This window comes from Mustela putorius, unplaced genomic scaffold (genome assembly GCF_011764305.1).
Source record: "Mustela putorius furo isolate JIRA1106 unplaced genomic scaffold, ASM1176430v1.1 tig00000421_pilon_pilon_pilon, whole genome shotgun sequence".
NCBI classification, from domain to species: Eukaryota; Metazoa; Chordata; class Mammalia; order Carnivora; family Mustelidae; genus Mustela; species Mustela putorius.
The window spans coordinates 5,851,943-5,866,542 of NW_025421375.1; the positions used below are offsets into that span (position 1 = coordinate 5,851,943).

Here is a 14,600-nt window from a genome sequence, read left to right on the forward strand (position 1 = left end):
ATGCAGACATAAACAGATGTTACAAAATCCTTTTGGTCGGAAAAAACGGTGTGGTTTTCAGTGCTACACTTTGTAAGTCATATTGAAACCTAAATCTGACCCATGGGACATGAACTTGGCTACCTTTCAGTTTTCACAGAAAAACTAAACGAAGAAAGAACAACAATAAACTGATAATTTGAGGGCGTCTTTATATGTTTAAACTTCTATTATTTCCACATCCCTTTCTCCAAGCCTGGAAGCCAATGGTTGCTTCTCCTGGAGTCGTAAGAACATGATAGCTGCTTCAAAGCTCTGGCCATAATCCATTCCTATCATCAACATTGCAATTGCTATAGAAATTTCAGCTCTTCCTTAATGATGGCGGAGATTCCAAAATTTGAACCAGTTGCTCTGTGCTTTCATATTCCAAATTCTAGTCACAACCCATAGAGCAAACTTGTACAAAGTAGGATATTTGGTGGGGCAGCCGGGGGGTGGGTGGGGATTCCTAGCTTTTCTTCCACCAATCGTGTTCATTGTGAGCCGACAACTGTGGGTCAGAATACTAACCAGTATTCTCTGGAGCCACCAAGTGTCAGGTCAAGCAGGGGAATGCTTGGTGCCAGGTTATGATGGGAGTGAGTGTGAAGCCGGAGACAAAAGTTGACATAGTTTGAGTTTCTGACTATATCCTAAAGCCAAATATAAAACCTTTAGTTATTATTCAGTGACTTTGGTTTTTCAGTTAAGCTACCTTTACCTCCTTTTCCCCTCTCAGGAGATGAAGAATAGAGAGCTACTTGAAAGACTTCCTTGTTTCCTGTATTTACCTATGTCCCTCCCTAAAATCTCTTTATGTTTGATCGCTCAGCTCCACTCGAGAACACATAAACCACAACAATAAATTGCTTCCATGCCTTCCTGGATCTAATGAGACTCTTCTGGGAGCTGGTATTTCTACATTCCTGGGTTCTCTAAGGAGTACCCCCATGTGCCAAGGACCAGAAAGAGGAGTCAATGTTTGAAGCAGGAAATGAGATTATAATTGGAAAAGCAATCGTCCCCATAGGGAACAAATTCCAGCACATGACAGTCTTTGTGATTCCTGAGGAGCAGTCCTCAGGAGTCTAGAAATCCTGGAGAAACAGGTGACTCAGTCATGATTAATTTTTTCTTGCCCTGTTCCTACAGGTGAATAGCCCAGTTTGAATCCCGTAGAGACTTGAATATTTTTTTTAACATTTGATTTCTTAAAAAATAAAATAATTTTTATTTTTAATTTATTAATAAAATTAATAACATTAATAAATTAAATATACTAATTTTTAAATTTATTCATAAGTAAATAGTGACAGAGAGAGAGATAGTGAGAGAGGGAACACAAACGGGGCAGTGGAGAAGGAGAAGCAGGCTTCCCTCTGAGCAGGGAGCCCATCACGGGGCTTGATCCCAGAACCCTGGGATCATGACTTGAGCGAAAGACAGATGCTTAATGACTGAGCCACCCAGGCCCCTGAGACTTGAGTTTTTTGGAGACACTGTCTCTGATTCCTAATCCTAACATCGGCACTGGCTATGTGTAAAATTCCTCCCCTTCTCACATTTCTGTTTTCTGACTGAAAAACTAACACCATTGCATCTAAAACATAATGGGGTGCCAGTTTTGCTGCATCTTTTATAATATGCTAACTACCTTATAACTGCAAGGGGAGTTTTGCCATATCAGGTGTAAAGTAACTGTATTTCCCAAACCGAGAATCAGGAAACTTGGTCTAACCATGGGAAAAAGAATTTTTAAACTGTGAGTTATCTGGAAATTTTCATGTTTCAGTCAACATTTAGTTGAATCCAGGGCCTGGGGAATGATAGCGCAAAGAACCATAGGTGGCTCTCAAGTAACTAATTGTAACAAGTTGAATGTAATGTCCTGAATGTATTTTCATGGAAAACCAATAGAAGAATGCCTAAAAATGATGAAATGTAGTATGTTTGGATTGTCCTTGTTAATAATTTCTGTTGGTATAACTAGACCATTAGACCCAGTTGCATGTTACGTATCTGTTCTTCCCGGATGGTTCTTATCTCAACTCTCGTATCCTCACATTTGCCATACTTTCTCTCCACAACCTCATTCACCCCAACTTATTATCTACCCCCCATATGATGCCAACACTTACATATCATCTCTGGACCGGTCTCCTTGTAGTACACAAAACTCAGCTTCCTTTGCCTAACGCTCCACTAAAGCTCCACTTCTCTGGAACCAGACTTCCCATCTAACTCACACAATTGCTCTTCCTGAAGTATTTCCTATTTGTTGTAAGGGCTCCTATCCACTTTTCTCTTCTGGTCAAATCCAGACAGAAAATATAGACATAACCTGAGACTTATCACTTGCATTTAGCTGGCCACCAGATTTTCTGGTCCTTTCCTTTTCTCCTAGCCCCTCAGGTCTTCTTGAGTTCTCATGATCTGAAACTGGCCCCCTCATCTCCAGTCTTACCTCCTCAAGGCTACCAGAATGCACTTCCAAACTCATAAGACCAAGCAAGACTGGCTGCTTTGGTCTTTCAGTGAGTGTAATTCATAATCTGTTGCTATCCCATGCTCTCGTGTACCTCCAGACTCTTGCCCATGCTTGATTTCATAAAACACAAATATGGTATCTCATGCCTTACTGCCTTTCCTCAATCCCCCTCCCCTTCCCCTTGTCGGGCTAGTAAATCCTGACCCTTCCTTTAACCTCACTTTAAAGTCTTTCATAATCAACCTTGCTCTGTATTCTCATGGCATCCCGTGTTTACTTAGAATTTTTTCATTGTTGGGGCACCTGGGTGTCTCAGTGGGTTAAGCCTCTGCCTTCAGCTTGGGTCATGATCCCACTTTCCTGGGATCGAGCCCCGCATTGGGCTCTCTGCTAGGCGGGGAGTCTGCTTCCCTTCTCCCTCTCTGCCTGCCTCTCTGCCTACTTGTGATCTCTGTCTGTCAAATAAATAAATAAAATCTTAAAAAAAATAATTTTTTCATTTTACTAATTAGAGCAGGTTAGCCATAGTAACAAATAGTGTCTTACATGTGCACCTTCCAACACAGTAACTGTTACTTCTTGATCATGTTACAATATGAGGTAAGGGAACAGGTCATGGGACGGCCTTCCTGCATACAGTCATTCAGGGAGCCAGGCTAATGGAACCTCTGACACCTTTAACAATTGACGTCAGGATTTCCCTGAGGCTGTTACCATTCCAGACGGACCTGAGGGCAACAGAGCACAGAAGGAATGTGGGAGACTTTTATGAGTAGTCCTAGTGTATCACCAGTCACTTCGACAAGCTAAAACTCAGCCTTGGCCACCTTCGCTACAGAGGAGGCTAGAAAATGGGCTTTAGGTATACCAGTGATGATGAAAAGATGACAGCTTTTGGTGAGCATCTAGTAGACTCTGTTACATCCATGTACGCATGAGACAGTACCCTGAAAGGAAGAACTCTATCCAATAATACAGGTCCTGGTACTTGGTAGTACTTGAGTAAATGTGTGTACATATGAATAACTGAAAAAAAAAACCCAAATGAATAAAAGATACTACTTTGCATGGATTGACTGATTGATTGGTCAATTTAAAGATTTTATTTTTTTATTTGACAGAGAGAGACAAAGTGAGGGGGAAACACAAGCAGGAGTAGTTGGAGAGAGAGAAGCAGGCTTCCTGCTGTGCAGGGAGCCTGATGCGGGGCTCAATCACAGGAACCTGGGATCATGACCTGAGCCGAAAGCAGACACTTAATGACTGAACCACCCAGGTGCCCCACTACTTTGGATTTAAGTAATCATTTTGAAAATCAGTTTGAAATAGAAGTCTAAGATTTACATATTTATCTATCTATCTCTCTATATATATATCTCCTTCATTGTAACAGTATTTCTAAAACACACAGACAGTAAAAATTATTATCCATAATTTGATAGATACAGATATTCAAAACTAACTTAATAATGATCAAATTAATTTGGGTACTCTAAATTGCCTAATTAGTAATAATTGTTCATGAATAGAAATTAAATTAGAAACAGATAAGCACAGGATATCTATAGGGAGAAAGTGGTTATAATTACATTCCTCTAACTTGTATGTTCTTATCTATTCTCAATATTAAATTGAATTTTAGTTTAATTAAGACCTTCTGCCTTAGTATCACATCAAAGTATTGGGGAAGTTGAGCATCTTGGTAAGAGTTGTGATTTATAAATGTCAACATTCTTGGGAAATATAAACAGGCAGAAATGCTTTCTAAATCAAATACACAGCTATGATTGAGAATTAAAACCTAAACCAAATAAACTAAGTGTTTGCTGATAATTCTTCCTTTTTGTAGCATTGCATCTTCAGTCTTTGTGTTTGACATCTCACTTTCTCTTTTGGAGCATATTTGAGTCATTTGTCTCTTTCTTTTATCAGTTTAACAAAAGAAACCTGTTTTTCATAGGCATAAATTTCTCCCGAGGAAAATACACAGAAGTTGATTAGTCTCTTCAGATTTTTAGCTTTTAAAGACTATGACATTGCCTGACAAGGTGGCCACCATTTTGAATAATGGAGTTAGAATTAGAAAGAGCCTAAGATTGCTGGAGAAATCATTGATGAAACTTCAGTAGTGATCAGCATACATTAGTCCTTTTGCAAAGAGTGACACGAAAACACATGAATTCTAGGTCACTTTAAACTCAGGTTGTGATCTTTTTGAGAAAAAGCTGCACAAGTGTGGCTACTCTTTATCTGGAGCTTGAATGGCTGTGAGGAGTCCTTGAGCACAGGGAGGTGAATTTGGAATGCGCCCAACCGGAAGTGGAGAATCCCTGAGCTTCTGATCGGGGACGTTACAGGGTCAAGACAGGTTTTGAAGTGTATGTAACTACAGACTCCAGGAATGATTGACCCTGATAAGAAAAGAAATGAGAAATTCAATTTTAAGTGTAACAGGAATAAGTTAGGTTACCCAGAAGGATCCATTTCCAAGAATTACTTGCAATTCTACCTCTGCTTATTTAGTACTGGCTAATTCTTAAGAAACAGTGTAGGCAAAGAAACAAGATAACCTCTCATCAACCCTGCCTCTTGATGATTATACCAATTTTCGATTGCTGTATAACAAATTACCACAGATTTAATGGCTGAAAACAAGACACAAGTGTTATCTCACAGTTTCTGTACGTCAGAAGTCTGGCAGCCATGGCTAGATTCTCCAGTGAGAGTCTCACTGGGCTAAAATCAAAGTATTGGCAAAGATGTAGTTTTCCTCTAGGACAAAGGTCCTCTTCCAAGCTCTCCATTGTTGGTAGAACACATTTTCCTCTCACGCTTCCCATGTGCCTCCTGCCTTGATCTTCAAATCAAAAATGGCAGGTCAAGTCCTTGTCATACTTTGAATCTTTTTGACTTTCTCTCCTGCCCTCAGCTCAGAGAACGTTGTTTTTAAGGCCTTCTATGATTACACTGGGCCCACTTTGATAATCCAGGATACTAACCCTATTTTGAAGTCAGCTAATAAGTAAACTTTATTACATCTGCCAAGTCCCTTTGCCATGTTAAGCAATATATTCACAGATAGGATACTAGGGAGTTGGGGGGCCCAAGACTCTGTCTACCCCAGTGATACTGACTATGCTATATAACAGAATCCATTTACATATAAATTACAGAAAATTCTATTCCTTTCCTACAAGTTTAAGGATTAAAATTATTTGAATTTATTATGAATTATTACAGACATTGAAGAAGGCATAAATTAATAATATGAACAGCCACATATTCCTCAAATGATATTACCGATACCATAAAAAGGTGTGCAATTTAAAATGTATAAAAATTAAATTTATACTAACATGAAGATAATGCAATACCGATTGACAATATCTATTAAGGACATTATAAAAATGGTCAAAGAATTTCATGTATGTTAAAAGCTGAAATTTTTAATTGTTCCTTGAGGAGAATGTGCTTTTGATAGTAACTATGGCTCTCATCTGTTGATTACTTCCTCTAGGTCAGTCACTGTACTAAATGCTTTCCATGTATTAAATGTATTTAATATAATAAGTGTGTTTCCGTGTATCTCCTGTCTTTTCAGCAACCCAGTCATGCTGATATAAGTCCTGTCTTGTAATGTGTAGGTAAACATGTTTGGAGGAGTAGTGGGAAGCCTGGGTGAATCCACAGCCCCTTGAATTTATGGGAGTTGTACTCAACAATGTGTCCTCTGCCAGAGGTTTGAGGCCCTCAGTAGCGCAATGTGATAATGAAAAGAAGGGAGTTTTAGAGTCAGACCCATATTTGAGTCCCCATTTCAACACTTACTGACTTGCCAAATTCCTGAAACCGCTTTGCCTCCAGTTCCTAATTTGTAAAGTGTGGCTAATAACAGACACCTCCTGGGGCTACTGCAAGATAACTCGAGTAAAGAACCTGGTATGTGATAAGCTCTAGATAAAAGTTCTCCAGTGCCTCCCTCCAGAGTAGCTGAAGTGCATCTGATTCTAAAGTACTTGAATAACTCAGGAAGTCATGTGTGGGCACAGGCCAGCTTCTTCTTATCTGGTAGATAGTTAACAGGACGTGAGAATTCACCTAGATACTCCTATCAGTGGAAATAGGGATTGATCCCTGTGGGTACAAGATACCTGGGTGGCGTATACATAAGGATAGCCCGATAGATTAAATATACCCTTGACCTGGCCTCAAAGATAACTTATGATCTCTGAATTTGGCAGTCAATAAAGAGGTGCCAACTTAGCAGCGGACTTCCCTGGCATCCATCCAAGAAGCTGCATGCCAGAACATTCTAGTGGTTCTCACATTAATATGTATTTGCATGTGTTGTGTTTGATTGCTCTAATCGGACTTGAAATGCGTCCAAGAAGTTTCTTCAACTCAGAGACATTATTTCCTCAGTGTCCCCTCCCTCCAGGCTCTGTCTGAAGGCTTAATTGGCTATCTTATCTCCCTAGGTATGCGGAGACCAAAGCCAAGGGGCTGTTTTCCTGAGGGAATTTACGCTAATTCGGCAAGAGAGCCTTCATGAAGATTTCCTGTCTGACCTCTTGAATAGTCACAAAACTGAAGATCTGGTAGAGTATCTCTTTTATTTCTTCTTAGAAACACTGAAGTTCATTTGGCGATTCTGACTTGCAATGGTGGTTGGTTTTAGCAAATGTGAAGAGGTTTGAACGGTATTTTCTCATATCCATGAGGAGAAAGAAGCAAAGTGAGAGCTCAGTGGACAGACTGTGGGGGCAGCTTTCTACCCCTTTCTGGGTCTGGCTAGCTACAAACCTTTCAGTCCAGCGTTTAAGTTTGTCTGGGGCAGCCTGCAAAGGATTCACATGAAAATCACTGATGTTTTGCTAGTGAGTCTGAACAAGAAATGGTAGTAATTTAAATGAGTGAAAAAGGAAAAAGGAGATTTATATATGAATTGTTTGATGAGTCAATGGAAATTCCACCATCTTCCCATCCTGGTTCCTTTGTGGCTATTTTTACTTCAAAGTGTTAGTCACATTTATTTTATGAAAGTTTGTTTCTCTGGTGGTAGTTTTGAAAAAACAAAAAACAAACAAACAAAAAAAATTGGAAGTCTTCATAATGAGCTCTGAAATTAAAACAAGCAGCATAGTTGACTGGAGATGTCAAGAGAGGATCTTCTCTACTTGCAAATAGAGCTGTAATTTGTCATCTGTGCTTTATTGTGAGAATCGGAAAGAACTGCTGAAAATTTTAAGTGTGGCTCTTCAGGGTGGTGACCTTGTGCTCAGAAGTGCTCAGGCTGGAATTAGAGGAGCCCAGTGGATTTCCTTTGCAGTCAGAATATAATGTCTTAGGCGGGTGCCTGGGGGGCTCAGTGGGTTGAGCATCTGCCTTCGGCTCAGGTCGTGATCCCAGGGTCCTGGGATCGAATCCCACATTGGGCTCCTTGCTTGCTGGGAGACTGCTTCTCCCTCTGCCTGCTGCTCCCCCTGTTTGTGCTCTCTCTGTGTCTCCCTGAAAAATAAATAAACAAAGAATTCTTTTAAAAAAGAAAGAAAGAATGGGCTTTCCTCTGTACGTAAGGATCTTCTTTGTCCTAGCTGCTTTCAGGAGGTTCTGCCTACAATTATAATTCTTCATTCTTACTATTAGGTGTCTCGAGGACTTGAAGTGGCGGGGGGTGGGGGGGTGGGAGGGCGGAGTACCAGGTGGTGGGTATTATAGAGGGCACGCATTGCATGGAGCACTGGGTGTGGTGAAAAAAATAATGATACTGTTATGATGAAAATAAATAAATGAAAAAAATAAATAAAAAGATAATTAAAGGAAAAAAGAAAGAAAGAAAGAATGAATGAATGAAAGAAGGAAGAAAGAACATGTCCAAAGCAAACACACAAGTGGCTTTCTTTCTACCTCCTCTATCCCGCCTGCTATAGCCTCTCTTAAGAGGGCGTTTTGGGCACATTTATCTCATAAACTTCCCTTCTATTTACTGAATAAATCCGTTTTCTTGGTGGCCACTTGCGGCCACCGCTTACTGTTTCTGTCATTTCCATCTTCTCTATGACAGACGTTCACATTCTTCTCAAAGCTTGTGCCCCAGCATGGGCAGGAAGAGTGGTAAAGATTCCCAAGAGTACTGTAATTAATTTTCATAAAGTTCATATATATTTCTCACTAAACTCAGAAAATGCAGAGCTGACCTTTTAAACTTTTCTTGTTTGCTTAAGGCTTTTTTTGTGTGATCTGCTATGGTACACACACGTTCCCACCTAAGTTTTATTACCTCTTTCTCAGAACATTATCTCATAATTATCTTTAAATTTTGTCCCACTGATGTTAAACAAATCTGAAATATGTTAGCTCACTTTGGACTGGGTCTATGAAAAGATCAAGTAAGTATTGCTCTGTGGATACCATGGACAAACCTCAGAAGCAAGTCTAATTATTACATAATTTACACCATAAAGGAAATTGAATAATATTAACTAATTATGAACATAATGGAACTGTGATAGTGGTGCCACGGAATACAATTTTTGTCACTTGGCAAGCATTAAGGGGTGTTGCCAATGTTTTGTTACATACTATTACCTGGATTTGCATTGTAATAAAAACTGTTGATGCCCCAGAGTTTTCTCAAACCCACTGACATTGTAAGAGTGGAGAGGGTGGAAGCATTTAAGCTGAAAGAGGAATTACCTACCAGCATAAATAGAAGTGGGGTTGTACAAGAAAATGGGAAGGAAGAGAAAAGATCAAAGCTTCCTGAATACCAGAAGCTAATCCAGTATCCTAATAAATTTGTGAAATTCTGTCAATTTCTTTGGAAGTTATGTCTATTTGAGGACTTCTTTTGTCCCCTAGGATATAAATCTTTTAAAATATGAGTTTAGGGGTGCCTGGATGGCTCAGTGGGTTAAACCTCTGCCTTTGGCTCAGGTCATGATCCAAGGGTCCTGGGATAGAGCCCTGCATCAGGCTCTCTGCTCAGCAGGGAGCCTGCTTCCCCCCACCCCCGCTTGCCTCTCTGCCTGCTTGTGATCTCTGTCTGTCAAATAAATAAATTAAAAATCTTAAAATAAAAAATAAAGTATGACTTTATTTTTCTGAAGAGACATTAAAAGATGAATCACCACTTGCTATGTTTGTCTAAGGGGAAGAGTTCAAACATGAATTGTTACTTGTAGCATTAGCCAGAACCCGGAAACTCCTTTTGTGGCCCAGATGTATGAATCTCTGCTACATTGTGAGGAGGCTCTGAAGCGGAATGGGAGAATCATCAGTGAGAAAACTTCCTGGTATAGGTCACAAAAACCACTTCCCAGTGGTTGAGCATAATCTGTCCATTTCTATCTGCCTACAAGCAAGTCTTCATTAGTAGCCCAGTGATAATCATATTCACTCCTCCTACTGGATTAGCAGCTCTACTCCTTGAGGCGGGATCCACGCTGAGGCAAATATGCACAAGAAGGGCCTTATATATGTGAAAATCTGGGGCTCCTGGATGGCTTAGTTAATCGTCCAACTCATGATTTTGGCTCAGGTCATGGTCTCAGGGTCTGGCATTGAGCCCTGCATCAGGCTCTGCTCAAAACGGAACCTGCTTGTCTGTCCCCTCCCCCTGCTCTCTCCCTCTTGCTCTCAAATAAATAATAAATCTTAAAAAAAAATGTGAAAATCTTTCTAAATGCAAAGTATTTTTGTTAATTGCATGAATGACTTCAGTTTTTAATGAAGGGTTGAAAGAACATTTGGGATTGTCTTCCATGATGTTCTTTCAAGCCAGTATATGTTTATAATAAAGAATATGAAAGCAGGGGATTGAAAATTTATAGTTGTGGAAGTAACAAATTTATCCCAGTATGTATAACATTTTGGGCAGAAGTGGCATTAAGTGTAAGAAACACCTTGTCACACTGTTGGGTAAAATTATTGCTATCCTCATTTTAAGTCTTTAATTTTTCTTCTCTCATGCTCTTTCTTTTATTCTTTCAAAAAAAATTTGAAAACCAGAACAGCCTGACTTAACAGACTTGTGGAAAATTCTTTTACCTAAAACCTTATTTTGGGGGCACCGGGGTGGCTCAGTGGGTTAAAGCCTCTGCCTTCGGCTCCGGTCATGATCCCAAGGTCCTGGGATCGAGCCCCACATCGGGCTGTCTGCTCAGCAGGGAGCCTGCTTCCTCCTCTCTCTCTCTGCCTACCTCTCAGCCTACTTGTGATCTCTATCTGTCAAATAAATAAATAAAATCTTTAAAAAAAAATAAAAATAAAATAAAACCTTATTTTGGTCATTTTGACCTTAAAGTGACACTTCCTCAACCAAGACCTTGTGGCACAAATTGTCTTCTACATTGCATTAGGAAAACTTTCTAGTTTCCTACTAGAAACTCTCTCTCCAGCGGCTAATTCCATTGTCCATACTTCGAAAGGCAGAGTAAGGGAGCTGTTTGTCTAGAATCTAGAAACTTCTAATCCTTGTCTGAAACTGTATGTATGTGATTTGCATTGTTTGCAAAAATAGGATGTTTGTCAAAGGCCATTATTCAATATTGGAATAGTTGAGAAACAGCCCCTGTTGGCTTTGGTTGTCAGCTAGATACAAAATTAAGATGATAATTAACATGAAATTCACTACAGAATGAGATTTCCTTGAGTAGGTAGTTTAATGCAAACCTCACTTGCCTGCGGACTTGTGGTTCACAAAGCAGTTTTTTTAAGCCACTCTTGTACCTTTGTACAAAATGAAAGTCATTTAAGCAATTTCATATTTAATAATACTTTATTATAAAATAAATCATAAGTTATTTCAGTCGAGGGTAGAGTGTTCCTTGAATAACTGGGAAAATAGAGGTGAGCTTTCAGGAGAGGGACCCTCAGAAAGGCCTATTTTTTCATAATCATGTGTGAAAAGGGAGTTTGTTTTTAAGGTCAAGTCAGTAATTCTCTGAAGCTCGACTGAAATAAAAAATCCAATTGATTAAAAATGGTTCTGCTTTGAAGTAAATTAGTTTTTTCTTCCTCAGTTGAGATGGGGGAACTGGTGGGGACAAGTATTATTTCTATGAACTGAAAAATGAGTTCAACCAACACATAAACACTTACATAAAACGTAATATAACCATTCCCATATGTTCTCAAGGTGTTCACCAACCTCCTCCCCAACCTGCCAAGGGAGAGGAAACAGTGGAATTTAACTGCTAACATCTGAAGATAATAACTTCATTGCTTAATTGTACTTCTAAGTCGGCTACTATTTTTTGAGCATTTAGTGTACATAAACACAAGGAAGTAGCCCTGTGTCAATTAAGTTACAATTTAAGTTACTGAATGTGAGCAATTAAATGTTTTTAAAACAAATTTAAAAATTTGTTGATCTCTCAGCAGCATCTTCCCATCTGCCCTGATTCCATACCCTCTGGACTTTTCCTAAGACTGTGAAGCAGGTATTAACTTTTCATTGCAAACACACAACACTCAAAAGTGGGACACAGCTTCATAAAGCCTTATTGATTAGCGACTAGTGCATTTTTTTCTTAACTGATTTTATGCAGAGAAGAAATGCGCAGTGATATTGAAGGAGACAGGTGTTTTAAAAGTGGAAGTGCATTCCCATTCAGTCTGTGATTTTTGTGACATCCTTATGGGTGTAACTTGAATTGGCTATCCCATGGGAAGATATACTGAGACAGAAAGACTAGATTTGGTTTCTAGTACATTTGCCACTTCAAGTTATATAATATGATATCACTGAGAAAAAATTCAGAACACCCTACAAAGTATATATAATATGTCACCCTGTGAGGGTTTTAAATATTTTATTTGCCTGCGTTTGCAAGACTTAGCTAATGCATTCTGACTCTATTGGTCATGAACTATTGAAAAAAAATACTGTAACTTCAGCATATGAATATTTTATATAACTTCACATTTTCTGATTATTTGGTATTCTAAACAAGTAGTCTACATCATTTCTACACTTCTGTGAAGGAAGCTTGGAGAAGACCAAATAGGGATCAGGCACCTTTCTGTAGGGAGTTTCTACAAATTTCTCAGAACAACTTGAGATAGAGTAATAACAGCTCCGTTTGGCAATAGTGTCGACCAATTGGGAATGTAATTTTTGAAAGATACCACTCATAATTGTAATAAAACTATAGGAACAAAAGTCTGAAAAAGATGTAAAATAATTCAAAGGTGAAGAGTTTATCAGTGGCATGCCAATACTCATTAACCATCTATTTTCAATGTTAGTAGTCATCAGGGATTTATAAATTAAAACAACAGCATTCAGTACCCATCGTATTGGCAAAAAGTTAGAAGAACCAACCAAGGCAATATCAGCGAGGAAGAAAGGTAGTAAGAAACTCCTGTATTGCTGTTGGGGTACAAATTGATAGAGACACTTTGAAGAGCAACTTTCTGATGTCTATGAAGTTGAGTATAAGCATAGCCAAAATCCTATCAATTTCCCTTTAGAAGCCTACCCTAGAGAAACAATTACACAGATGTTCAACGAAGTATTGAATGTTTCAGCCTACAACTGAAAGAAAACCTTAAATATTCATTAGAAGGTAAGTGAATGAGCTATCGGCGGTTTAGTCATAAAATAAGATGCTCTAGAAGCAGTTAAAATAAATAACTAGATCTATATGCATTGGATCAATTTCAAAACTATAATGTTGAGGGGAAAATGATACTACTTTATAATGTACAATTTATATTAATTTTAGTATCACATAAATATTTATTAGATAATGTTTAGAGAAAATGATGATGTATAAACCAAGGGTGGAAAAAATTTGCTCCAGCTTTGTAATGTTGGTTACTCTCTGCATAGGCAGAAAAGAAGAACATCAGGTTGGGACCCTGTGCATAGTACACTTTAACCATATCTGTAATATTTTATTTTTCAAAAAAAGTTCATGGTAAGATGTTAATATGCTTAAATGGCTAGTGGTTGCAAAAAAAAGTTTATTTTATTATTCCCTGCACTTTTTATGATTGGAATATTTTTAAATACATGCATAATAAAAACTTCAGGAAAATGTCTGGCAAAAATCAGCACAAAATGCTGTTTTTATTAGCAGTGGTTGAACTGGCAAATCATTGAAACATAACGTGACAAAGCTCAGTACCCAAGATTTAGTATATACACAATTCACATTTTTGCCTCACCATATAATTAAGGAGTAGTCAAATGTATGACAACAGAATTCGAGATCATGAGGCCTCCTATCAGTTCATGAACTGCAGCTTTAGTAAATAATGTCAGGATGATGAATCTCAGTATTTAAGGAGAGAGACTACTTCTTACACTTGACCTTTGGAATTAACTGAAAAAAAAAAAAAAAAACATTATCCTGGGGGGGTGTTTTTTTTTTTTTCTTTTTCAATTTCCAATTTCCTTACAGCTTATACAGTTCCTATCTATTGTTTATGAGATAACCACCATTTGCTAGGAGTCTGTCATTTACTCCAAACAACAAATAGATATGAAGATTAATTATCTAAAAGACACGGGAACTAATAAAATGTGAAGCATTATAAATCCCAACTCTCAAACAAGCAGATTATTAAGGCCAAACAACCTCTCAGATAAAAAATATATATATATAATTCTGTTAAAAAATTAACATTAGTTAGAAATATATAAATAACGTGTGAACTTGAGGACTCTGTTCGAATACATTTTCAGGTTTCATGCTGTGAGATTCTTCCCAAAGAAACTGTCGTACTAGTGAAATTTTGGTATTAAAGAAATTCTTCCTAATTTCACACCAACGCTGTTCCTTTAAATGAGTGTTCAAATTCCTGAGATAGGGTCCATTCCCAGTTATCCCAAAGTAAGCCAGAGTACTTTGAAATGACTACTGAATATCTTAAGTAGCAGTTACAAATGCAAGCAACTGATTCCTTGCTGCTTTACTTTGGAAGTTTGCTAATAAGCACAGACTAACTAAGGACTGTGATTTAAATTGCTCCTCAGAAAATCACTTGGGGCACCAAAAAATAATTTATTGCTTCTTTAATAAAAAGAGCTAATTCAGCTCATGAAAAAAGACAACTTTCAGAGGAGTTCCTTAGCAGCTTC

At 38.3% G+C, this 14,600-nt stretch overlaps 1 protein-coding gene across 2 annotated transcripts in view; it reads left to right on the forward strand.

The window, feature by feature from the left end:
* ADAMTSL1 (ADAMTS like 1) overlaps nucleotides 1-14,600 on the forward strand; it is an 899,097-nt gene that overhangs the window by 247,843 nt on the left and 636,654 nt on the right. For both annotated transcript variants that reach the window (XM_013063102.2, XM_004765700.3), the window contains exon 2: nucleotides 6,988-7,107. In XM_013063102.2, coding sequence (XP_012918556.1) covers nucleotides 6,988-7,107 — 120 coding nt within the window. The remainder of the gene's footprint in view (nucleotides 1-6,987; nucleotides 7,108-14,600) is intronic.